This window comes from Mustela erminea, chromosome 16 (assembly GCF_009829155.1).
Source record: "Mustela erminea isolate mMusErm1 chromosome 16, mMusErm1.Pri, whole genome shotgun sequence".
Classification (NCBI taxonomy): Eukaryota; Metazoa; Chordata; class Mammalia; order Carnivora; family Mustelidae; genus Mustela; species Mustela erminea.
This window is the reverse complement of record NC_045629.1, coordinates 9324153-9351168: the sequence shown is the minus strand read 5'-3', so window position 1 is coordinate 9351168 and position 27016 is coordinate 9324153. Positions and strand designations below refer to the sequence as shown.

Here is a 27016-nt window from a genome sequence, read left to right as displayed (position 1 = left end):
AAGCTGGAGAACAAACCCACTTTTCTCTTGCAGAAAGGAAAGTTTTGTCTCCAGGAACTGAGTGTCTCTTAGGGAAAGTAAGGAATTGCCCAGGGGGTCGGATTTGCCTCTGCCTTGGTCCTCTTAGCCACACGCACATCATTGATGTGGGTGAGCTTCCTCCCTTGCCTCTGGCTGCCTCAGGCTAGTTCCTTAGTCGAAGACCTCTATCTGGAAGGGAGTTCCTCATCCAGGAGTCTGTCCCCCCACAGGGATCAGGGTTAGAATTCAGGCCCTCTGTGAGGCTGTGTGGCAAATATAGAAATAAGCTCCTAGCAGTACCTGAACTCTGCCACCAAGACATCAGACATGTTTTAACGTAAGATTTTAGTTGTTGCAGCTTTCTTGAAATAACCATTTACAGGTCTCACTACTTGGAAACTGCAGCAGCTGGTAGACCCTCCCTCAGATTTTATTTGATGTGTTAAGAAAAAGCTACACTGTGTTCAGGATGTAGCAGGTACTCCTTAGCACAGCATAAAGCAGCATGCTTACTCTTCAGCAACTCCGGCATGGGCTTGACATTTACTGATGCCTAAATAGACTCTGCTTCTGCCTTTGTGCCTTCTAAATGCTGTTTCCATCCTTGGAGTCTTGTCCTGATTTGTTTACCTGTGATAACTTACCAAGCTGTTCAAAGGGCAGCCTTTTCTTGGTACAAAGGGCACCATGTTGCAATTCTCACCGCCTTGAGGGGACAGTGTGGGTCGTTATCATTCGCCATCTGTCCCCCTGTTCCTAAGCGTGGTATATAGCGTTGCTTTCGGTAGTAAATGGATGAACATTTTCTTAAATCTTAGTATACAAATATTAAAAGGGAGAGTGATTTTTCATTTATGGCGGTATCTGAAATTGTTTTTCATATAAAGTTTTAAAAAAATTAGCTGAGGTGAAAAAAACTAACCCTACACATTGACACAGACATGGCGATGTTACAATGGTAGCAGACAACTACCTGAAGTCTTTGCAGCCCTGGCTGGGCTCAAGTCTTGCTTCTGTCTGGTTAAGCTGTCATCTGGGTGGATGAGGGCTTCGGAGCATTTCTTGTTTTATCTTAGACCATCTGCTATTGTCTCCAGGATTTGCCCAGATCTACTCCCGAGTAGTAGCTTGAGATAAGACATTAACATCTGGAAAATGAGTGAACTATATACATACAAGCGGAAATTTTTTAAAAAAGATTTTATTTAGGGGATGCCTGGGTGGCTCAGTGGGTTAAGCCGCTGCCTTCGGCTCAGGTCATGATCCTGGGGTCTTGGGATCGAGTCCCACATTGGACTCTCTGCTCAGCAGGGAGCCTGCTTCTTCCTCTCTCTCTGCCTGCCTCTCTGCCTGCTTGTGTGTACTCTCGCTCTCTGACAAATAAGTAAAATCTTTAAAAAAAAAAAGATTTTATTTAATTGACAGACAGAGAGAGAGCGCACAAGCGGGGTGAGGAGAGAGGGGATATGCAAGCAGAGACAGAAGCAGGCTCCCCGCTGATCAAGGAGTCTGATGTGAGGCTTGATTCCAAGACCCTGGAATCACGAGTTGAGCTGAAGGCAGAGAGTTAACCAACTGAGCCACCCAGGCAGCCCACACACAAAAATTTTTTATGCCAGTTTTTAAATCTTTTTATGACAAAAATTATAAAAAAAGTGAAATAATCAAGTAGATATCATAAGATAATGTACTAACTGTGTATCAATAAACCAAAATCTAAGTGAATGGATATTTTCTAGGAAATTATTAAACAAAAACTTATGAAAGAATGAAGCTGAAGAGTATTTTAAAAAACTCTACATTAAAAATATCTTTCTTGAAAAAGTATCAGGCCCAGTTTTCCTGGAGTTCTAGCCAAGGGTTCAATGAGCCAATAATGCTAGTATTATTTAGGATTCAGAAAAAAATGGAAGCATTTCCAAAGTATTCTGCCAGAATAGTCTAACTCTGATACCAAAACCAGGTAGAGCACACAAAACCCAAACATAAATAGAGTAAACCTGCCAAGTGAAATCCAATAGTGGACTAAAATAATACATTGTAATAAAGTAGGATTTAATGATAAATTCCCATATGGTTGAATAATTTCAAATTTAAAAAAAATTTTTTTTACTTATTTAACAGACAGAGACCACAAGTAGGCAGAGAGGCAGGCAGAGAGAGAGAGAGAGAGGAAGGGAAGCAGGCTCCCTGCTAAGCAGAGAGCCTGATGCAGGGCTCGATCCCAGAACCCTGGGATCACGACCTGAGCCAAAGGCAGAGGCTTTAATCCACTGAGCCACCTAGGCGCCCTGAATAATTTGAAATTTTAAAAGTAATTTAGTACCTTTATTAAATAAGGACAAAAAAACCTCTAGGATAAAGTACATCTCTAATTTTAACGGCAAGCTCTAATATTTAATAGAAATGCTTCTATCTTATCATTGCAAAATAAAAAGCAAGGAATAAGTGCCATTAGCATAACATTCCTGGCAGCTCTAACCAATATAATAGGAAAAGAATAAGAATTAAAAGTCACACATACTGGGAAAGAGAAAAACTTACATGGATGTCATGACTGCCCATTTAGAAAAACTAAGTGAATCAGTTAATAATAGGACTATTAAAAAGAGTTCAGTGAGGTGACTGGATGTAAGAAAGTAAAAGAATTCTTACATGCAAACAATAGCCCCCTAGGGAAAGTAACAACAAAAAGATTCGCATTCAATGTTTATAGCAGCAATGTCCACAATAGCCAAACTATGGAAAGAACCTAGATGTCCATCAACAGATGAATGGATCAAGAAGATGTGGTATATATACACAATGGAATACTATGCAGCCATCAAAAGAAATGAAATCTTGCAACAACATGGATGGAACTAGAGCGTATCATGCTTAGCGAAATAAGTCAAGCAGAGAAAGACAACTATCATATGATCTCCCTGATATGAGGAAGTGGTGATGCAACATGGGGGCTTAAGTGGGTAGGAGAAGAATAAATGAAACAAGATGGGATTGGGAGGGAGACAAACCATAAGTGACTCTTAATCCTACAAAACAAACTGAGGGTTGCTGGGGGGAGGGGGGTTGGGAGAAGGGGGGGTGGGGTTATGGACATTGGGGAGGGTATGTGCTTCGGTGAGTGCTGTGAAGTGTATAAACCTGGCGATTCACAGACCTGTACCCCTGGGGATAAAAATACATGTTTATAAAAAACAAAAAATTAAAAAAAAAAAAGATTCGCATTCAAAATCAAACAGTAAGGGGTGCCTGGGTAGCTCAGTGGGTTAAAGCCTCTGCCTTAGGCTCAGGTCATGATCCCAGAGTCCTGGGATCGAGCCCCACTTCGGCCTCTCAGCTTAGCAGAGAGCCTGCTTCCTCCCCCCTCTCTGCCTGCCTCTCTGCCTACTTGTGATCTCTGTCAAATAAATAAAATCTTAAAAAAGAAAAATCAAATAGGAAGTGTGAAATACCAAGCAGTAGACTTGACAAAAATATGCAAGATTTATACAACTAAAATGAAGGCTTTACAGAAAGACACAGAGTATCAGAAAGGGACATACATTTTAAGTCTTCGGATAGAAAGATTCAATACTGTGATGACTTCATTCTTCCTCAAGTGAAAATCCTAAAGATTTAAAATATAGAACTAACCAATTCAAGCTCAACTGAAAAAGTAAAAAATGCTCAGGAAGAGCCAAGAAATATCTGAGACTAATGATGGGGTATTTGCAACTATTAACATGTACAATGAAAACTACAGTATTCAAAACATACGGCACAGAAATAGACAAATGATTGATGGAAAAAAAGAATTTCAGACACAGAATTATACACACACATACACACACATAGAGGTTAGATTTCAAATTAATGGAGAAAATTTAGTTCATTTACTAGAAAATGGTAAAAAAAATTAGATGTCTAAAAACACATGAACTTGAGTAATAAATATATATTCAAAACTGTTCACCCCCCACTAGTCACCAGGACATGCCAATTAAGATAACCTTATTGTTTGCAGAAGTGAAAACTCGCCATGTCTTGGAGTCTGAGGAAAAGTAGCCCCTTTCAATGCACGGTTGGTGAGAATATAGTTTTCTAGGGTAACTTGACAACTTGACCAAATATAAAAATAAGCATAACTTTAACCTTAAAATTCCACTTCTAGGATCCTATCCTACTTAGAAATATACCCGGCAGTACCCTTTGCAGTTGCAAAAAACTTGGAATCAATTTCAATGTTCATAGTAGCATAATGGTTAAAGAAACTCTCAGATCTGAACTACCTGATGATTGAAAATGATAAGTGCAAATGTTTATGTGTTTATGTGGAAAAATTTCTAAGGCATATTAAATGACAAAGGCAGGTGTCAAAATAATATAACCATCCCACCACACTGTGTGTGTGCAAGCATTTATTAGATAGGAAAATGTCTTGAAGCACACATATCGAGGTGCTGATGATGGTTACCTTTGGGAAGTGGAGTGGAAATGTGGGAGGGAGGGTGGAGAGGAAGTGCTCCAGACAGAAGGTGAAGGTGGGGGTGTCACTATCAGAGTTTTTAACTTTGTGTTGAAATTGACAATACTCATGTTTTACAAAAATGTCTTTTAAGAATTTTTGCAATTTAACAAAAGAAAAAAGAGAGCTGGATTAGAGTAAGAGCTGCTAGCTTCCTCATTTTTCTTACTGAAGCAGCTCCAGCAGCTTCACTTTTTATTCCTTTTACATATTTGGATTTTGGTAAGATTTTATTTGAACAAGCAGCTGCACAATCAAGTTCTTGGGGCACTAATAATCTGTGAACAAGTCTATAAATGTTTTATCTGTGCGTGATTAGTGGAGAGAAATGTTTTACTCTTGGTTAGGCTTCCTTTTCTACTCATATAAAGTTATATATGTTCAGAAAGATAAACTAGTTTTAATATAACAATATATAAATAAGAAAAGGTATTGTGGAAAAAAGGTAATCATGAAAGGTTAATGGACACAAACTAAGAAACAAGTGGTGATTTTGGAAGTCTGCTTTTACTCCTCCACCTCCTACCTCAGTGGCTGTCAGTCATGTTCTAGTTCCAAAGGCCACGTGTTTATGACCCATGCTGCCATTACTTTAAAAATGATGATAAATTTATGATACATACACTAATGTTCCATGATGACAAAGTATAAAGACAAAGGACACTGACAGATTTTGATGATGCAAATCAATAAAAATATTAACCCTTCATGACTGGCTCTATTACTTCCAATGGGCAGGACACTTGGGCATACGTTGTAAAGTTTCAAGAGACAGAAGTTAGCATTGCTTCTCCATTCTCCAACGAAGTTGGTTAAGTTATTCTTTCTAGTACTTACTGAGATTTCCCCCAATTTATTTCAATTCCCCCAGCTTCATCCCAGGCCAAACTATGTTTTAATATTTAACATGCTCGCATATAAAATATAAAGCTCCCAGATCCCTGATAGCCAGAGTCCGATGTCCCTGTCTTTTTACCTACTTGTAAAATTAACTGAACGCACTTTTTCAGATGAATAATTAGGCAACACACATTCTTCCTTTCATTGCCATTTTAATAGAAAAAGAATATAAATCCCATGTTACAAAATATATTTCATATTGTTTTTGTAATGGAAATTAAAAAAAAACCACTAACTATAAAATAACAGGATGCTAAAAAGCAAATTCCAGATGGAGCAAATACAAAAACAGTAAAATTCTAGAAAAAAGCTTAGACAAATGTATTTGTATTCTGGGAATGGAAAAGATCTTTCAAAAAACCATAAACCCAGAAGAGACAGAGAAAAAGACTGATTGGTAAGTCTGACTATATAAAAAATTATGTATGGCAAAATAAAATAAAAGTCATAAAACAAGCAAAAGCCAATAACAAACTGGAAAAACATATTTGCAACACCTACTGAAGACAAAGGGCTCTTTAATTTATGAAGATTCATGCATATTAATAAAAAGATAATAATCCAAAAGAAAAATAAATGATAGGAACAGTCAGTTTAAAAGGAGAAAACTATTATAAGACCAAAATATATGGAAAAAAAGCTCAAATCTCATTCATAATTAAGGAATACATACAAACAATAAGATACCACTTTTCTGACATATGAGATAACAAAATTAAAATGCCTGATGATGCCCACAATAGTTGAGAGTTGTAAAAAACTGAAAACAGCCCAAGTGTCCTTCAGCAGGGGACTGGTTAAATTAACTATAGTGTATTCCATCTTCCATGAGAAGGTATGAGGTAGATCTCTATGTATATAAGGACATGGAAAGGTCTTCAAGATATATATTCGTAAGAGTATCATATTTTTAAAAAAGTACATAGTTTTAAAAAAAGACCAAGTAAAAAAAAAAAAAGGAAGGAGTATTGAATAGCGTATCAACAAGAAGGGGAAAAATATATTAAAGTATACTGCAATTCCTTTTCTGTCTTCCAAAGGAATTATAAAATACTGCTGGCTATAGTTATCTTTAGATAAATGAATAAAGGGTAGGACCAGGGGGTGGGAGAGTTTTATTTTTTATTTTGTACCTTTCTGTACTGTTTCTATTTCTACACTTAAGGGTTTAACATTATTTTAGCAGGGATCAAACGGGCAGATAGGCTATGGCTCGTTCATTGTTTTCTTATATCTCTATGTTAGAAAAAAGAGAGTTCTGTTTTTTACACATACTTACAAAGACGTTAAACCAAAACACATGCAATTCTGAAAAAAACAAAAACAAAAACAAAAACCCCAGACACATACACATACATATATACACACTGTCTGACAGTAAGCACAGGGAAAACCCACCTTTTCCATGTCAGATACTTACTATCCTAATGTATAATGTACAGAGTTAAAATTATCCAAAGATGTCAAAGTACTTCATTAATATTCCTTAATCTACTGTAAGTTTCCATTTCATATGGTGATATAAGATCACGGGTACAAAATATTAGTGAATATAGAAAGAAATCCCAAGGGTCTCGTCTGAGTAATGTTCGGACCCCACATGAACTTTCTGTCCTTGTACCCCTCAGTTACGACTCAGAGGCTGATCTTCGAATCAGGTCTCCAAAATAAGCAGTGATTGTCTTCAACTTATTGTTAAGAAAGTTTTGTTCTATTTCCACTTGCCCTCCAGGCCCGGCTAAGGATGCCACCTAAAAAAAGGAATGGAAGAAAGTCACACATAACATAACCACAATCACAAAATAAGTATTTTATTCATGTGCTTTATCAAATAACAAGACCCTGGCCTTTCATTTAAGTTTCTCAAGTAATGAGGCATCTCAAATGTTCACTGCTACTTTCCAGGCAAGCATTAATCCAGTATTTGGTGGCAGAAATAACTTGTTTCAAGCACTTTTGATAATACGGGCAAGGCCATCGTGCTGTTATTGTGCAGGACCTATCTCCCCAATGCCAGAAGCTAAAGAACTCAGAGGAAGAGAAAATGAATATAGTCTTCCCAAATATCAGTTTTATTTATTAAGATAGAAACTTAAAGAATAACTCTCTTCCCTGAAAACTTTTGTCCTCTTCACCTTATCATCTTACTCATTCAATATTATTATTTACTGAGTACCTGCTCCAGTAAGGTACATCAAAGAGCAAGACAGACATGATCCCTTGATCTTGTACTTTTTCCTTCTCTAATTGGTGTCTTGTATTGCTGTCCCAACCAGAACCACTTTCTCCATCGGCTGCTCTTGTGTATTTTTTAGTTCCCCTACTTTTCGAGGTCTACTAGAATAGAGTGACCAAACTTTTCTTTTTCTTTTTTTTTTTAAAGATTTGTTTATTTGTTTTGGAGAGAGGGAGAGAGGAGGGGAGGGGCAGAGGGCTTAGCAGAGAGCCCAACGCAGGGTCCCATCACTTGACCCTGAGATCATGACCTGAGCAGAATCAGAAGCTTAACCAACTGCACCACCCACACACCCCAACCAACCTTTTTATTAGGAAGCTAAAAGCATCACCTCCTTTCCACCTTCACAGAGTTAACATCAAAAGGATGCTTCAAGGATGCTTTGCTTCCTGGGTGGGTTAGTTGGTTAACCATCTATCTGCTTTCAGCTCAGGTCATGATCACAAGGTCCTGGGATCCAGCCCCACATCAGGCAGGCTCCTTGTTTAAGGAGCCTTAAACAAGGCTCTGCCTTCTGCTCCCCCTGCTTGTGTGCTCTCTCTGTCAAACAAATAAATAAATAAAACCTTAAAAAAAAAAAAAAAAAAAAAGAGACGCTTCAAACTAGCAATGCTTTACCCTAAGTTCTTATGCAGAAAAAGTTTTGTTTTTGTCCAACAGTTTTCATGCAGTCTCAGGCCTATTAACTAAGAAATAATGTTCCCTTCTAAACCCATGATTATATAACCAGAGATGAGCTTCATCATGGTAGCAGTGAGAATGATTATGGAGAAGGGCATTGCATCAGGAAAGCCCCATTGAGTCTGATAACCAAAGGCACACAGTGATGGAAAAGGGATACCCAAAATGTCAGAGGTAGGTTTCAACAAAAGGAGACATGTAGTTTCTTTTTTCTTTTTGAGAGAGAGAGTGAGCTAGCAGGAGCTCAGGGGAGGGGGAGAAGGAAAAAAAGAATCTTAAACAGGCTCCATAGGGCTTGATCTCATGACCCTGAGATCATGACTTGAGATGAAATCAAGAGTAGGATGCTTTTCCAACTGAACCACCCAGGAGTCCAAGACACAGTTTCTGTAATTCATTTTGTGATCATAATTGGCAAAACGTGTATTTTGCAAAGAGAGGTGCTGTTGGTGTAATTTTAGAGGTCGAGTGATCTAATCTCAGTGGTATTACACATGCTACACCAGCATCTGGCTGAAGGGAAGATTTACTGTGCATCACCAATGAGTAGGTATTTTAAAGCATTTCAACTTCCTCTTAGAAGAAAGTCACAGATACAGAAATAGGGAAGAAACCACAGGTCATTCTAAAAGAAGCTGTCCCACTAAACTAGTAGCAATGTCAATATCAACCCCTCTCTGTAAAAGGGACACAAAGAGATGGCTGTGTTTTTAGCAACAGGAATAGCTGACAACTGGAGTCAAACACAGTATCTGTCATAATGATAAAAAGGACACGTGTATCTACTATTCACTATTAAGGAATAAACTGAAGTAAAACTTTACATATTAAAAGTATCCAACTAGTCTCTGATTTTTTTTTTTTTTTCTTTTTTAAGTAGGCTCCACACCCAGTGTGGGGCTTGAACTCATGACCCTGAGACCAAGAGTCACACGCTCCACTGCCTGAGCCAGCCAGGTGCCCCTGCCAGTCTGGTTTTTCATAAGGAAGGGTAAAATGAAAAACTTTGTCTTTAACCAAAAGAAGGCATTCTAAGTGGTACATCTAAAATATAATTACTTCACAGTAATTTTTCTAGGAATTAGATATAACTCAGGTGTAGTATTTCTCCTGTTTCTTTAAATAGTGATTTACTTAGAGGAAGTGACACTGGCAGCAAAAGCTGAAATTTTCTCTGGGGGAGCAGTATTGGTTGGGGAGGAGAAAGGAGGAGAGGGGCGGAGAGAAGAGCACAGGTGAGGAGAACCAGAGCAGAGCTGAACCATAGCACACATATGCTAGAACAGATCTAGCACACAACTAAAAGCAAAGTCAGGGGCAAATTTCAATACCAGTTCGACCGTCAATATAGAAATTGGTTCCTGAAAAATAGGAATACTACCTATCTCCCTAAGAGATAGGTATTTTTCAGCCATAAATAGAATTACATTAAAACGAATATCTGAGGTGGGGTACTTTCTTTTTCTTTTCTCCCCACTTTTTAGAGGGCTACCTGGACTTGGGTGCTTTGGACAGAGAAAGGAGTGGAGATGCCCTCAACATGAGGGGGTTTTCCCAGGTCTGCTGCAAAAGTTAATAAATTATTTATTATTTTATTCAACAACTATTTACTGAACACTTAGAGGTTTTTGTCCCAGGCAGTGGAGTGCAACAAAAACAAAATAATCTCTGCCTTCCTGAAGGCTGGGAGAGTCAGGTGACAGACAAAACAAGTGTGCACCATTCATGATATTGGAGGAAAAGGTGACTGTATGTCGAAATACAATGAGAAAAATTGTTTCTATTCAGTGTTTAGAGAGAAAATTAAGAAAAAAAACCTTAACATGTCACTTTCACATTTTCTAATTAAAAACAATTTCTAAAAACAATTTCTAACTCTAAAGGTTACCATTCTGGAGTTGAAAAGACTACAAAAATTATGTAGTTCAAATCAGTAATGTTTTGCTTCAATCAAATTTAATGCCATTAACTTCCAGCTGTATTTTTCACTAGCAGGTTTAACTGGCAAAATATTATTTGATTCCTTCCCCTTTCTTAAAGTTTAATAAATTGAGAGAGAGGAGGAGGAAAAGAGGGGGTGAAACGGAGGGGAGGGAGAGAAAAACATAGGTAGGTAAATAGAAAGGTTAACAACGGCTCTAGATTATATGCCATGTTTTTGGCATATCACCCAAGTATACTAACTAGATTTACCAAAAGAAGTCCCAATTATTTTGGATTGGAATTAGAACTAAGGCTGGAACTCCCATCAACTAGATTTTATAATAGTTGTTCCTTGGGGATTGGGAAAGGAGAAATGGGTAAACATTAAAGGTGATAATTTTAGTAAAAATGAAAGATTTAAGACTGAAGATTAAGAGCCAACTAAACATTTAAAAGTGCATTTTCTTCTTTCTTTTAAAAAGTAAACTCTACGCCCAATGTGAGGCTTGAACTCACGACCGACCCCAAGAGTCGCATGTTCTACTGACTAAGGAAGCCAGGAACCCCTGCATTTTTTTTTTTTTTTTTTAAAGCAAACTGATTTGAAGTGAAAGTGTATGAGAGCTGAACAAATGAGAGACAGTAATCACCAAACTGGATCCTAATGGAAAAACATAATCAATATCAAGGACAGGAACAGTTTAAGAAAGATACAGACAAATTAGAGCACTGAAAAACAGTCTTATTACTACAGTGGAGAAGTTTATATTTCCTTCACCCCTTTGGGTAAATTTTTTTTAGTAAATGACGTAGATAAATAGAAGGATACCACACAGACTGCTACAGACAAGTCCTGTGCTAACAGCTGGGGATTTCCTGATTCTCTAATCTGTTGTGCTTCATGTAACTAGTTAAATTTAAGAAGTCTTCATGTTTCCAGATTCTAGCTCTGAGAACAGGTAAGAAGTAAAGCTTAGTGAACTGATTTTTGGTAGCCTTCTCCTAAGAGACTAATGCAGGTAATTTTTTAATGCCCAGGATAATTATTGGCATATCCCCAATGCCCTCCTGTTGACTATGGTGGCTTTTAAAAATCGTATTTGTTTTAATCAACAAGTAAACATTTGAAAAAAGAAAGAAACAGGAAATAATATGTGAGAGCCTGAGGTAGCATGCAAGTTATCTGAAAAACAATCAGTAAAAAATTAAGATTCATTCACTTTAGCATAAAAATCTCATTTGTTTACCATGTGCAGATAAACAGAACTAATTTTATAGAAATGTCTATAAAGAACAGTTAATTTCCCATCCAGGGAGATTTATACTCTGGACAGTATTTATATTTAGGGTAGCTAAACTGAGTGTGGGCCCAATACAGATATAGCTGTTGTCATGACGTCTGTCTGGGGGAAGTCATGGCAGGGTGCAGCATGTCTACCATACAAATGCCAGGGTTACATGATATAGGCCCACCTCCCAGTCCACTTTTCAACACTGTTCTTAAGGATGCTGCTCAGTGGGGCCCTGCTCTCTATACTGGTTTAAACAAATCATAAAGGAAAGAAAAGCATAAATGCTATCACTTTCCTGAGGCCAGGCATTTTAACAGGGAAGAATAAGGAGGTGCTATACCACACCAACCAGCAGCCACTCCTCCCCGCATTCCAATGTCTGCCTAGGAGACAGGGCTCCTTCTGGTTGGAGCTTCCGCCCACAGGGATTTCATACAAACATTCCACTCTGCTCAGAGACCTATCCATACTGTGTATGTTTACTTTTTAAAACAGAAGTTTTCCATATCTGGAATGCCTGGGGGATCCAAAGCTGGTCATGACTGCAATTGTATGACTGTCAAAGGAAACAAATGAGGAAAAAAAAAGAAACAAAACAAAACAAAACAAAAATAAACAAAAACAACCCACAGCAAGGAACAGGCATCCAATAGATAAATACATTTACCCTGGGCCCTATGAACTGAAGCTAATCAGTTCCAAAGTTTCACTTGTGATTTCCTTCCAAAGAGCCTAGCACAAAAATACTTTGTGAATTAGTTCTTGAGCTGGGTAGTGAGAGTTGAGGTAGCAAGGTAATATGTGTGCCACAGTAACCCCCATATGGAAAAAAGGGAATAAAAGACTGAGATAATAGGAGAACTAGAAAAATATTTTACTAGATACGGAAAATAACTGGCCTCTTCTCCCATATGGAGGGACTACACAAAAACCTTTATCTGGGTTGGGCCCATACTTAGTTTAGTTACAATAAATATAAACACAGTCCAGAGTAAAATCTCCCTGGATGAGAAATGAACTGTTCTCTACAGACATTTCTATGGGAAAAATCCAGCCTGAGTTTCAAACTTGGGGAGCTCATAAACCAGCCCATTTGTAAGTTCTGGTCGCTGTGACATTCTAAACATTCCTTAACAAAAAAAGCTGACTTCTCTCATTCTTGCAGTATTGCATTTTCTCTCATTTAAAAAAATCCTACATATGGATAGATTTTCTTCATTTTTAAAAAAAAGCTGACCTCCTTCTGTAATTTGACCCAAATTTAATACCAAACAATATACTTGAAATCTCATTTCTTTTTTGACTTTTATCATTCTTCAGTGTCATTACTCCCTCTACAGGTAGAAAATGTAAAGTCACCAACTGTGATTCTAACAGGTTGTTGAAGGAAACCAAAACTACAAGTTTTATTAAAAGAAAAAAGTTAACTTTCTCCTTGGGCTGGTGTTAATTCAACTAGAAAAAAATGTACTCATTGTAACTTTTATAACAAGTAGTAAATTTCCTATTGTCATTCAGGTATCCAAGTAAGCCCATCTAATTTTTAATATAAGGATCATATAACCTCTTTGAAACTTTGAGATTTGCAATTTACATGGGCAAATAAAAATTATGGAATCAACAGGCTCAACCCTTATCTGGCAGTCTACAATAAAGATCAGAGTCACATGAGTAGCAGGTATGGTTTAATATCAAATTTGATATAAAAATGCAGGGAGTAAGAGGACAGTACTTTTTCCTGTAACTGGTACAACATATAGTATTTGGGAGGTCTAATGTTTAGACACAGTGGCTCATAAACAAATGACAGGTAACAAGATCTAATTTCATCTCCTTCTAACCCCGAATAAGAGCTCAGACTCGCTCATTTTATTTACCCTTCTCTTAACCCAGAGAATCCCAAATCTAGCAGCACATTACAATCATTTAGGGACTTTTAAAAAATTCATGCATGGGCCTCATCCAGAAAATAAATCAGAGAGAATCTTTCCTAGTGGACCAGGGTACTGGTAGTTTTAAAGAGCTACTCAGCTAAAATGATAAAACTCTCAGAAGAAAACAGGGAGGAATTTCATGACATTGGATTTGGCAACAATTTTTTGAATACGACACCAAAAGTACCAGGAATATCCAGAAAAACAGCTAAGTTGAACTCCATCAAAATTAAAAACTTTGTGCAGCAAAGAATACTGTCAAGATAGTAAAAAGGCAAACTCATGGAATGCAGAAAAATATGGGCAAAGCACATACGGATAAGGGATTAATAGCCAGAATATACGTATGTGAATAGATGGTCAACATCATTAGTCATGAGGGAAATACAAATCAAAACTACAATGAGATACCATTTCATACCCATTAGGTATTATTACAAACAACAAACAGAAAAAAACAAATGTTATCGAGAATGTGGAGAAACTGCAACTCTTAAAGAACTGCTGATAGATGGGGCGCCTGGGTGGCTCAGTGGGTTAAGTCCCTGCCTTCGGCTCAGGTCATGATCCCAGGGTTCTGGGATCGAATCCTGAATCAGGCTCTCTGCTCGTTGGGGCGCCTGCTTCCCCCCAACCCCCTCTCTGTCTACTTCCGATCTCTGTCAAATAAGTAAAATCTTTTAAAAAAAGAAAAAAGAACCGTTGGGAGAAATGTAAAATGGTTTAGCCGCCATGGAGAACTGTATGGTGGATCCTCAAGAAACTAAGCAGAATTACTCTGATTCAGCAGTTTCGCTTCTGGCTATATACCCGAAAGAACTGAAAGCAGGAATAGATACTATGCACCCATAGCAGCATTATTCACATCAGCCAGAGGTGAAAATAACCCAAAATGTAGCATATACATACAATGCAGTATTATTCAAATAGTTTTAAAAAGGAAGGAAATTCTGACACATGTTGAAACACAGATGAACTTTTAGGATATTATGCTCAGGGAAAAGAGCTAGGTACAAAAGGGCAAATACTGTGTGATTCTACTTATTCGAGGTTCCTAGAATCATCAAATTCATAGAGACAGTAGAATGGCGGTTTCCAGGTAATGGGGAGTCAGTGTTTAAAAGTAGAGTTTCAGTTGGGAAGATGAAGTTTTGAGATGGATGGTGGGGATGGCTGCACAACAATGTGAATGTATATAATGCCACTAAACTGTACGTTTACAAAAAGTTTATGGTTTAAGTTTTGTTATGTGTATCTTACCACAATTAAAAAAAAGCCATTCAGGCAATTCCAATTAGCAGCCAGAGCTGAGAGCCAGTACTCCAAAGACCAAGGAAATAAGCCAAGACTGGGAGAGGGGAACAACCTGACATAAGAATATGTCCTTTCAAGCGAGTATATGTTTCTGATAAGAGAAAGAGAAAAATATATGATCTGGAAAGTGTGTTTATAAATTAAATTTCATCATTACACAAATATAAAACCTTCTATTCTATCCTCTAGAGAAAAATGTCATCTTTCCATACTGGCCCTCTTCAAAGTGTTAGCAGCATTTACGTTCTTCTCACAAAAACTTTGTGATAGCATCTTCAAAGTCACATACATAGGACTTTACTGAGAGTTTATAGGCTAGAGGTACTGGTGATAAGTGAAATACCCACATACTCATTTATGCCTCACAATCATCACCAGACAGCTAGTTAAGTGGCAGGGCTAAGACTAAACTAGGTCTGTTTGACTCTTAATCTCTCTTTCTCTGTCTGGTTTTGAGCCCATTAACTGAACATTATCCACATATGCTCACTTCCATGTCACTGGTGCTCTTGCCACTTTCTTTTTTTTTTTTAAGATTTTATTTATTTATTTGACAGATAGAGATCACAAGTAGGCAGAGAGGCAGCCAGAGAGAGAGAGGAGGAAGCAGGCTCCCCGCTGAGCAGAGAGCCCGATGCGGGACTCGATCCCAGGACCCTGAGATCATGACCTGAGCCGAAGGCAGCGGCTTAACCCACTGAGCCACCCAGGTGCCCTGCCACTTTCTCCTCAACTCCTACAATCAAAGCTTTTTTGAAGTCCAGTTTATATCCTAGATCATCAGAACCTTTCTTGAAGTCATCTAACAAGATAGCCAGAGCATTTAATTTCCACCTTTTTAATGAGAAGGTTGCATTATTTATGTCCCCATGACCAAAGCCCTAAGATGCTGAACTAGCATGAATACTGGCTACTGCAAGCCCTAAAGAATCTTCTGGAGACCCAAGACTGTCTGAATATGTGTATAGGATGGAGGGGAGTACCTCTGGCTTATGGCAGGAGGGAAGTGCTTGTGCTTTTGAGAAGCTATGATGGGAAGAAAGAAAACAAGAACTTAGACATTCTGCTCTCAGGGCACCTGAGTGTCTCAGCTGGTCAAGCAGCTAACTCTTGATTTCAGCTCAGGGTCGTGAGATTGAGCCCCACATTGGGCTCTGCACTCAGAGAGGAGGCTGCTTGAGATTCTTTCTCTCTCTCTCTCTCTCCCTCTGCACCCCCCTTGTGCTTTTTTTCCTCTCTAAAATAAATTAAAAAAAAAAAAAAAAAGAAAGAAATTCTGCTCTTGCTGCTCCCTCACAATCACCCTGCATTTGGTATATCACTTAGAGAAACTGGGAACTCTGGTCTATGTTCAGGAGTCAAGTCAGGACAGTCTGAAAAGAAATCTTGCTCTGAAGAGCTGAGAACAGGTGGGAACTAATCCGATTGTCTCACTCTTCCTTTTCCGTACCAGTGAGGTGAGAAATGACAGTAAAAGATTGAAGAATACAATCTTTAAATCAATTTCTGTCCAGATCCTCCTCAAAGGGGAGGAGCTGTGTCCTGAGATGGTGTTTGGTGATAACTGCAGTCTTGTGGTGCCTGAGTTGGCAATCCCATAGCCTATCCACTTTCATCCCTTGAGGTTATCACTGGGGCTAACACAAACCTCAGCAGTGGTTGTCAACCCAGGCTACACATTAAAATGATCTGGCACTTAGACAGATACAGTTTTTCCAAAGGTCCCCAGGGACCCTAAAGCACAGCCTGTCTCCTGCATTACTTGAGAACAGCCAATACATAGTAAGACAAGATATTGAGGACCACAAGTATTTCATGGAAGAAAAACAAAATGGACTCTAAATTATATGAAATACAGAAAGGGTAGACCAGATTAGGAATTTAAACTTCTTAAAATAACAGTAAGAGATATTATTATTAGAGTATAAAAGAAGAAAACAAAAAACAGTGCAGAAATATTAAGTATAAAGAATGTAATAGTTGAACTAAAAAACAATAGGTGAGATAGATAAAAGAACACATATGCCTAAGGAATGAGCTAATTGGAAGACCAGATCTCTCAGAAGAAAAAGGAAGAGAAAAAACACCAGGAAATATAAATTTGAAAGACTAATGTCCACATAAGTGATGCTCCAGAAAAAGGAACAAAGGTAGTAAAAAATTTCGTTGAATAAATAATGGGAGATAATTTCTTCAGAATAAGATGAAAGAGGTCAGAAGGACAGGGTCGGCTCTCAGTATCAAATAGGAGAGAAAGGAAAACCTCAGAGCTAGTAACACTACAGTAAAATTTAAAATATAAAAAGACCAACATTTTCAACAGAATGCTTATCATACATATGATAATATGTGTCATCATAGATATGATAGCAGTAACTGTTTACAGAAAGCAAATCAACAAAAACATGAAGTAAAGACATCATCAAATGTTTATGAGGCTGTTAGGTCAAGTCCAATTCTGTAAGAGAAAAAATTCCATTATTAAGTAAGTGTTTACAGGAAGAATGGAACAGGGACATTAAGCTCTTCAACTACTAGCCAAGTGTCCCATATTCCAAGACTACAGTTAAACTTGCTTCTGGCCAAATTAAGGTTTCATCTGTCTGTATATTTCTATTTAGGCTCCTCTTTTGAGGAATACCTAAAACCTCTACTCTCAAGGTAGGTCTCAATAAAGACATATCTTGGCTACTTTGGGTATGTGCATTTGAAACACAACACATTCAGTTATCCTTTCAGAACACATAATTAAAAGCCCAGAGGGTTTATATATATATATATATATATCTCCTCCTGCAGCTGTGGAGATGAAGTGGATGAAACGCGCATGGATTTAACTGCCAAACACCTCCAGTTTTCTAATAATAGTAAAAAACCCAGAGACTTCTCATAAATATGTTCTCAAAGGAAGGTCCTTGTTATCTTTTTCCTGCCCATTTTTTTGTAAGTTATGCCAGAGGCTCATAGAAATTGCTTAGTAGTGGCTTACCTGGTCAATATCAGCATTTCTTGGAAGAAAATAAACAATATTATTAGTTATCTTCTGGGAAAGCCTGAAGATTTCGAAGGTGAATAATAGTTAAGGAATGGTAACAAAAACAGCAGTTAATTTCTAATCACAGATATGTTATACCATAACTCAAATGTATTTTGGTATGTAACTATGAGACACACATTTATATTCTCTAATGGAACCTAAGAGAATTAAGTAGCAGATTTGTAATTCAGATGGGTCAGAGATTAGAAGTTAAGCCCATTCATTCGATTACCCATGTGGAAGGCAGCCAAGAGTCAGAAATACACTTTCTCTTTCTGCCGTTTCCTAATTATTATGAAAATATAATAGGAAAGCACAATACAACCTCTTTCCAGTAAAGAATAAAGACAAGTAAATCTGGTCATTGTGGCTTACATTCTAAATTTTAAATAGCATTTTAGAAACATGCTTCCTGTTCGGGGGATTCCTCTGGGTAGGAGAGATAAAGAAAAGGACAAATAAATGTTATTCTTTATGAAAGAAGGGTTTCCTTCAGTATCTTGGAAGACTGACAGGGAACATCTGAAGATGCAAAGAGAATAGGCACAAGCCAATATAAGTTGAAGAAAAGTTAAGAGATGGTCACCCAGAGTCTATGGACAGGTCTTGAGGAAACTCCCAATTTCCAAGGCAATAATTTCAAGCAATTAGTATTTCCCAGTTGTTTTATAATGAAAAAACTGGATAGTGCCCGAAGGAAATATGTCTTCACACCTGCCATTCCTCTTGGAAGTAAACCACCACTTAATTTTTACATACTGGCTTTTTATGCAAAATAAACTGGAATCTATCAAGTGCCATTAATATTTCCCCACTTCACTCATGTCTCTTTCTGAAACACACATACACACACTCACTCATATGCACACCTTTCTCTCCACAACCACTGTCTGAGTAAACGCTCAGCCTTCCAAAGGATATCCATCAGGAGACATCATGGTCCTGATGTCAAAGGTCTCTGCAGTAGCGTAATCTGGTCCTCCCCAAGGAGGGCTAAGAAACACAACATCAGCCTTTAAATGTGAAGCCAGCAAGAGGAAATCTCCACAGATGAACTCTATTTTGTCTGCTATTCCATAAACTTCTGCATTATTGCGAGCAAGATCAATCTTCACAGGATCAATATCAATGGCAATCACTAAAAGCGGGAAAAGAAGAGTCAAATGACACTGATCTATAGAACAGTTCATCTTCTGAGCAGTCTGATTTTCTCTCAGTGTAAGAACTTTTTTTAAAGACTAAGAGAATATGGCACATGTATCAGAGATAAAGAACTTAATTAAAAATTTTAATCTAAGTTAGAAAGATTCACTTGAGTAGCACTAAGAAAATTTGACCGAAGGACTTGGCTTTCATAGTTGTCACTCAGCCAGGTTTTCCAAAGCAAGTAGTGACAGCTGCCACACCGTATCTTCTGAGAGGTAAACACGTGCTTAGCTCTGTGCTCTGAACAGCCTGAGTGGCAAACACTTGGAAAGATCACTGACTACATGTCAAGCCTCTAACACTAGGATTTCAGAAACAACCAATTTCCTAAAATGAAACAAAGCTTCCAAAGAAGAACAAATTTGACAACTTTTACAGAAAAGCAAATTAAAACACATTTTGACAAACCCATAGAGCTAGTTTATGAAGAAGAAACGTAAAAGCGTCTGCTGATAATGTTTAATGAGACATCTTAGGAGGAGGGAACCGACAACACTGTTTTCATTGGATGGGCTTTCATTTAATTTATTGCAATTTCATAATTAGCAATGCAAACACAAGTTATTTTTAGCTCACTCCTATCTGGCAGTCAATAACTCAAGTGCACCTGTATGTGCACCAGTATGCTGGTGGCAATATTTCATATTTGGAAAGGCTAAGTGGAACCCTGATGCATACAACATGGTTGTCATGGAAACATAGTTTTCTAGAAAATGCCGGTTTCAAAATTTGTTAACACTTTTGAGAAGTAATGCACTAAATAAATCACTTGAACAATGAATACAAGCTTCAATTACATGCTGAAATCATGCATTTACAATGCTATATTTTCTGTTCTAAATAAACTACCATTCCTAAGAGAAAAGACGAAAATATTCTTTTCAGCTGTTAAATCTGCTCCATTTGTAGTACAGAGACAGATGGGAAGATATGCTGACAACACCAAAAACTCAATGGGAAAAATGATTTTCAACATCAAATATATTCAGTCAATCCTCATGTTTTCATCTACATTTGTCCTAGAGGCTGCTTTGGTTTTAGGCCTAACAGAATGGAAGCACTCATTCTATCATGTAAAGGAAATGCTGGCAAATGTTGAATGACATCACACAGAACTGCACTGTCCATGAAATGGTAGTCACTAGCCATATGTGGTTATTACCTTTAAACTGATTAAAATGACAAAGAATTTAGATCCTCAGTCACACTGCCACATTCTTTTAAGATTTATTTATTTATTTGAGAGAGAGAGAGAATACACGCATGCATTCGGAAGCTGGGGGAGGGGCAGTGGGGAGAAGGAGAGAAAATTATCAAGGAGATTCTCCACTGAGTGCTGAGCCTGACACAGGGCTCCATCCCAGGACCCTGAGATCATAGCCTGAGCTGAAATCACGAGTCAGCTGCTTAACCCACTGAGCTACCCAGACACCCCCACACTGTCACATTTCAAATGACCAACAGCCACATGTGGCTAGTGGCCTATGATACTAGACAGTGCAAATACACAACATTTCCATTATCACAGAAAATTCTATTGGATAGCAGTAATACTGAAGTATAGAGAAAGGGAAAAAATCTTTAACATCAAAATGCAAAACTTTGTGGATTCTCTAACCATTTAGTTGAGTACATGCCTAGACAACCATTGGGTCTGGGAAATTGTAGCAGAAGTAGCCTTCCTTTAGCTTGGGACCCACATCAGATATTTTTCTTTACCAAATGTGTACTAAGCTACAGAAAGCTTTGGCAAGAGACCTATATTCATAGAAATACAAATCTACAATACGGATAGTTTCCATAATATTTTGAAAAAATTTCCATATCCATTTGCCGCTCTACCAGAAGGCAGATATTTTAATTGTCATGCTGTGATACAATGTCAAAATGAAGACAAATTTGAAAATTTTTGAGGAAAAATTATTTTTATGCAATAAACACTGATCTAACAGAGCTGGCAAGTGCAGAGGAGAACTTTAAGAGTAAATAATGAATTCAAGGAACACAAGAAAATAACTCCTATTCCAGTAAATGTGAAGCCAACTTTCATTCAGGCTATTAGAAGACCATGTAGGGTGAGAACTGTCATGCCCTGGAGCATGATTTAATAAGGGTCACAGTTCAGCAGCATGGGTCTGGGTCTTCAAGGTTAAGTTTTCCTTCACCAGTTTTTAGCTTCAATATTATACTTCCAGACTCATACTTTCCTAGTTAACATTAAAAACTTGAAATAAATTTAAGAGACTTAACTGTTAATTCACTGAAACAGATGCTGCATGTATAATACAAAGATGCTGGGGGGAAGAGCATCTTCAGAGAACAATTGGTATCTTTAAAATGTCACATTATACTACACTTTAAAAATAATTTAGAAAGAACAGGGATATCAGAAAAAAAACAGAGTAAAAATCCTGCCTTCATGACTCAGCTATGTCCATTTGGGCAGACCTTCCAATTTTACAAAGTTTTTTTTTTTTTTTTTTGCTTTGGGAAATAGCAGACATATAACCTACTTGACATAGTTCCTGGCACATATGTAGTGACACAAGGTTTCTTTTTCATGATTCCGAAGTCAAACGACCACGAGAATGACCTAATACTTTAAAAATTTTCAATTTTACAATGCACAAACTGAAAGGTATTACAGAGGTTATCTTAATTGTTAAACGATGTCCAAAGTCATAAAGGTGGCAAAACTGGAACTCCCTAACCACTCATCTTCTAAAGAATGGTTTCCCATTTTAATATTTTTAGTTTTTTATAATACTATAATCTTGGCTTCACCAAACTGTGTCTGTGTAATCCTGAGCAAGTTATTTCATCTCTTTATTTCCCAGTTTATCTGTGAAACGCAGATAGTAAAAGATACACTTTACAAGACCGCTGACTAATAAATACATATTAAGCACTTATACCAATATGAGATACAAACTGTATGCTTACTATATGCTAACTATTATTATTTTAAATATTTGGCATTAAATTACTAATTATATAATAAATCTTAGCAAAGACAGGCTAAAGCAAAATGAAACATTTACTGAATAAATTAAAAAGAAATTACTGATCTTCCTTTGATGGCTAATTACCTCTTTTTCCTGTTAACGCAAACTGAATAGTATTTCCTCCAACTCCACAAAATGCATCTACTACAATGTCACACTTGAAGGACTGGCTGACCCGGCCAGCAATGTGTTCAGCAATCTTCTCAGGAGTAACTGAAAACCAGCCCTCTGTGAAGCGAAGAGTATTTCTGTTAAGATGTTTAGTTTCAAGAAGCCAACCCAAGCATAAACATAGCAAACACACACACACACACACACACACACACACACACACTATATATATAACATATATATTATATGTACTTGAGCAAAACTTAGTTTCTCTTTTCCAGAAATTATAAATTACTTAGTTTTAAAGTTCTGCCAAGCTTGTTATACAAAGGACCAGTACCATTCCCATTCCCAATTTCCACCAAAGCAATTGCCTCAATTCTTGCCTGATTCTTTTGTAATATACTTCTAATAATTGAATGCAATTTTTAGTTTTTGTTTGAAGTATTAACTACTGACTATTATGGAAAATGGAAAGTTAGCTATCCAACTGGCTCACTTTCCAAACTCCACTGAGTTTCCTGATTACTTCATTTCTAATGGGGAAGCAAACTGACCTCCTTTCCCAATAGAATTAACATTTTTTTCGGAAAGCTATTTCTCTGAACAAAAATGATACACCAGTTTTTCTGTTCCCTTTCCTTACCAAAACTTTAAATGGCTCCTCATTGCTGGAAGAATAAACATATAAACTCCCTTTACAGAATTAAAAAGCTTTTATCCAGTCTTATTTCTCCAAACACCTATGCACTTTCTTCAATACACAACATTTTGTAAATTACTATAAAAAGCTGACAGAACCCAAAATTCTAACCCCAGATCAAGCCTCCTAATTTTGAGTTATTAAGACCAGTGTTTAAGTAGCCCCAATATGAAACTAAGCATCACTTTGTAGAACTGCATTAAGGAAGGTGTTCAAGATATAGCAGGAACACTCTTTCTAGTTCCAGTGTTAATTCATTAAGTGGCGTCTTTCTGAACTAGGTATTTTGTCATCAGATGTTCTGCTTAATAATCGATTGATTCCTTTTATTATTTATCCAAAAATTTAGATTAAGTATAGATTAAACCTGAATGTGAAGTTTTAAAAACACATGTATATCCAAATTGAGAGAGACTATAGAAAATAAATGGGTCACCTTTCTTTGGAAAAATGTCAAAGTCATAAAAAACAAAAAGGCCGAGGAACTATTCCAGATGAAAGGAAACTAAAGAAACATGAAAACTAAATGCAATACATGATCCTATACTGGAAGGAAAAAAAAAATGCCATAAAAGACATGACCAGGATAACAGATTACATAAGAGTCTGGACTACAGATGATAATAACTGTAGTTATGTTAAATTTGCAATTTTATCATTGTTACATAAAGTATCCTTATTCTCAGAAAATACACACACACACACACACACACACACACACACACACACACAGTGTTAAGGGGTTGGAGCAACTGGATCAGAAACACACACAGAATGGTAAAGCAAATGTGGCAAATGTTAAAAATAGCCAAATCTGGGTAAAGGGCATTATAAACAATTTTTTACTATTCCTGCCACTTTTTTGTAAGTCTGAAATTATTTCAAAATAGTGTTAAACATTATATACATATTTTACCTCTGTCCAATTTAATCCCATCATCAAAACGGGAGAAGAGCCTGTATCTCTGTGCCCAGTATTTTGCCAGCTCAGGAACAGCAGCTATCTCAGGAGGCAGACCAATTACCTTTTTGTTCTTGTTTTTCTTTTTCTTCTTCTTCTTTTTACTTTCCACTAAAATAAAATAATGTAAATACAGATATTCACTATGAAAAAAGGAAATCATAGATGAATTTATCTAAGAAGTAAGTGTAGCCACATTCAGTAATTACAATGTGGGAATGCACCGCAGACTATACAGGCAACGGCGGGAGGGCATACTACAAACAGCACTGACTTTAGATTACAGCCCTATTTTGCTATTTATGAGCTCCCTGAGCTTGGAACAGTAACCCAGGCTCTGTAAGATCCAATTTTTTAATTCCTTGAAAGGAATGAATGAATAATATTTCACCTACTTACTTCACAGGATTGTTAGGACATATGTAGAGATACTATATAGGTATAAAAGTTATGATTTCTGTTAGAGAAGACACTGCTTTAATTGGTCAATTATAGAAATCCAAACATTTCTCTTCCCTTCTTTAAAACAAAATCTCCGGGGCGCCTGGGTGGCTCAGTGGGTTAAAGCCTCTGCCTTCGGCTCAGGTCACGTTCCCAGGGTCCTGGGATCAAGCCCCACATCAGGCTCTCTGCTCAGCAGGGAGCCTGTTTCCTCCTCTCTCTCTCTGCCTGCCTCTCTGCCTACTTGTGATCTCTACCTGTTGAATAAATAAATAAAATCTTTAAAAAACAAAAAACAAAAAACAAAATCTCCCAAGGACTGATTAAGCCCCTAACTTCCAACTTGGTCAATCCTCTGAATCCAGACATGACCTGAAGGGTCGTGTGGCCTCTGGGAAATTAAAACAGGTCACTGTTTTAATGTTAATAGAGAGGGATCTCATTCATTCCGAGACTGACTTTTGCTTAGATAAACAATTTTTATTAATTTGGTTATTTGGTTTAAGTTCCAAGGTTAGAAACAGCAACTTAGAAAGAGTGCTATCAGAGCTAAGTATAATGACAAGAATTGATGTTGACAAATAAAAATGACTACATTTAAATGATCCTTAAGGATAGGACTATGTCTTAATATGGTCATCTGAGCATTGTAACAGACAAGGTGTTATCAACAGCAAAGTGTAGTAAGAGTGTTTTAGGAGAGGGGACACTAACATTTTGAGTGAATAATTACTTACTGTGCAAGACCATCCTGTACATGACGTAACATTAAGCAACCCAAAATACTAAATGTTGGTATCCCCAGGTATCTCAGGTATGCCCTTGAGGTGGTGGTATCACCCCAGGTGAGAACTACCAGCAATATGAGGCAAGGTAATTAGGGAAGTAGGGGAGGGCCGGAAAATGGGATTGAGGAGTCAGACAACCTGGTACTGAGTCCTTCTATGCTGCCAACTGGTTCTGTGATCTCAGGCAAATTTCTTAGTTTCTCTGAGCTTAACTTTCTGTATTTTTAGAATGAGGATAATCCTGCCTACTTCACTGGGTTATTTTATAGATTAAATAAAAATGAGGCACATAAAGGCATTTTGGAAATCTACAAGTACCACATAAACATCAGTTGTACACAACAATACAAAAATTTAAACTACTTTAAGTATACATTTTAGAAAGGCAAAGAAGTATGTGATACAAAGAATACAGCTCTATACACACACACACACACACACACACACACACAAAATTAAGATTCAAATGAGGTATTTTCCAAAATTCTAAATTAAGAAAGAGACCATCACAATATAATTGTTTCATTAGGGCAAGTCTGAAATCATTCATCAATAAAAATGAATACATGTCAAATGAAAATTTCTACCTCATAAAAGCCTCAATATTCCACTGAATACAATTATAAATTATAAAAGAACATTTACTGTAGAATACATTCAAATAGTACAAAAGGACATAAACTGAAAAATGTGACTCCATTCTGCATTCATTATAGACAACTACTATAAATACCTTATGTCAGTGTACCACCCAAACAACAAACTACCACTACCAACAACCATTACCACAAAAGCACCCCCTGCCCCCAAAGAATCATCAAAAGGAAAACAAGGGCAATACCAAATTTTAAGCCAGTCACTTTTAGCCTAGGGAAGAGGGTAGTGGCAGAGACCAATCTTAATGGCACAGACAGAGGGACTCAGTTTTCCCACGTGCTTGGCCTTTTCTTTTCTCATGCTTGCTCAGCCAAGAATGTAGTGTTTTGGCGCCTAATCTTTGCCACTGGCATTTATACTTGCTGTGTGCCTTCTCTCCAATTAAAAATAAATAGTACTGAATCCTTAGGTACAGATGATTTAGAAGTGAAAACTAGGGAAGCATATTACCGAAATTCATCAGCAAGCTGAAGGCATTCTTAATCTTACCTTCAGTTTCTACCTGAAGAGAATCTTGGGTAATCTGAGTAACACCATCTTCCTTATCCAAAATAGCTACTACTGTGTTGTCTCCCTCCTTTTTTTCTGTTACAAGTTCACCAGCTGAAGACATGGCATGACACTTTTCAGGCTCTGGATTACTTGTCTCCAGTAGGTCATCACCTTTTTCAACAGGCATTTCTTGTTCCTCTGAGTCACTGCTCGTGCAGGTGTCTTGCACATTGTCATGAGAAATTGATTCCTGTGATGCTTCCTCATCCATTGGCTCATTAATCCATTTTAGGAATTTTTCTACCTGAAATTTTAAGTCATTACAAGCATGAATGAATTCCAAATTACACAGAATATTCCCATCTGTTTTACCATTTGGACTTCACTGAAGCTGTTGTAATTATCTCTAATACGTATACTGTATCATACAAGCTAATTATATATAAGTAATTCTGAGCTAACTATACTTTTGTATCTGGACATACCATGACCTTATTAAAGATTTCTTTAAAAGGAAGAAAATATCAGATTAAACACATGACAATGACCTTCCTGTAATCAATTAACACTAAGACAAAGCTGAACTGTTCTAGTAGCTTTGCATAAAAGGCTTCTAATAATATAACCATACTATGTGGTATTACCATTACAAATGTACCTACTTATTGTTGAGTCATTATTATTAGCTTTTCAAATTATACAGACCTTTCTTCAATGGCTCAGGTTACGTTAAACTGTACTCAGCACCAAAGATAAACTAAAAAGATCTAGTGTCCATCTATCTGTAAGGAAAAGAGGAGTGCTATC

General features: G+C 37.2%; 1 protein-coding gene across 5 annotated transcripts in view; it reads right to left on the bottom strand.

Moving 5' to 3' along the window:
* Positions 1 to 5590: 5590 nt before the first annotated feature.
* TGS1 (trimethylguanosine synthase 1) overlaps positions 5591 to 27016 on the bottom strand; it is a 39791-nt gene continuing 18365 nt past the window's right edge. For 3 of the 5 annotated variants that reach the window (XM_032315692.1, XM_032315696.1, XM_032315694.1), the window contains 6 exons: positions 26207 to 26513; positions 23787 to 23942; positions 22141 to 22284; positions 18767 to 18983; positions 17798 to 17876; positions 5591 to 7179 (listed from right to left, as the gene is read on the bottom strand). In XM_032315692.1, coding sequence (XP_032171583.1) covers positions 7057 to 7179; positions 17798 to 17876; positions 18767 to 18983; positions 22141 to 22284; positions 23787 to 23942; positions 26207 to 26513 — 1026 coding nt within the window. In that variant the 3' untranslated portion in view covers positions 5591 to 7056. Of the gene's footprint in view, positions 7180 to 16028; positions 17267 to 17797; positions 17877 to 18766; positions 18984 to 22140; positions 22285 to 23786; positions 23943 to 26206; positions 26514 to 27016 lie in introns of those variants that run through there. The other 2 variants (XM_032315693.1, XM_032315697.1) reach the window with 2 other exon arrangements.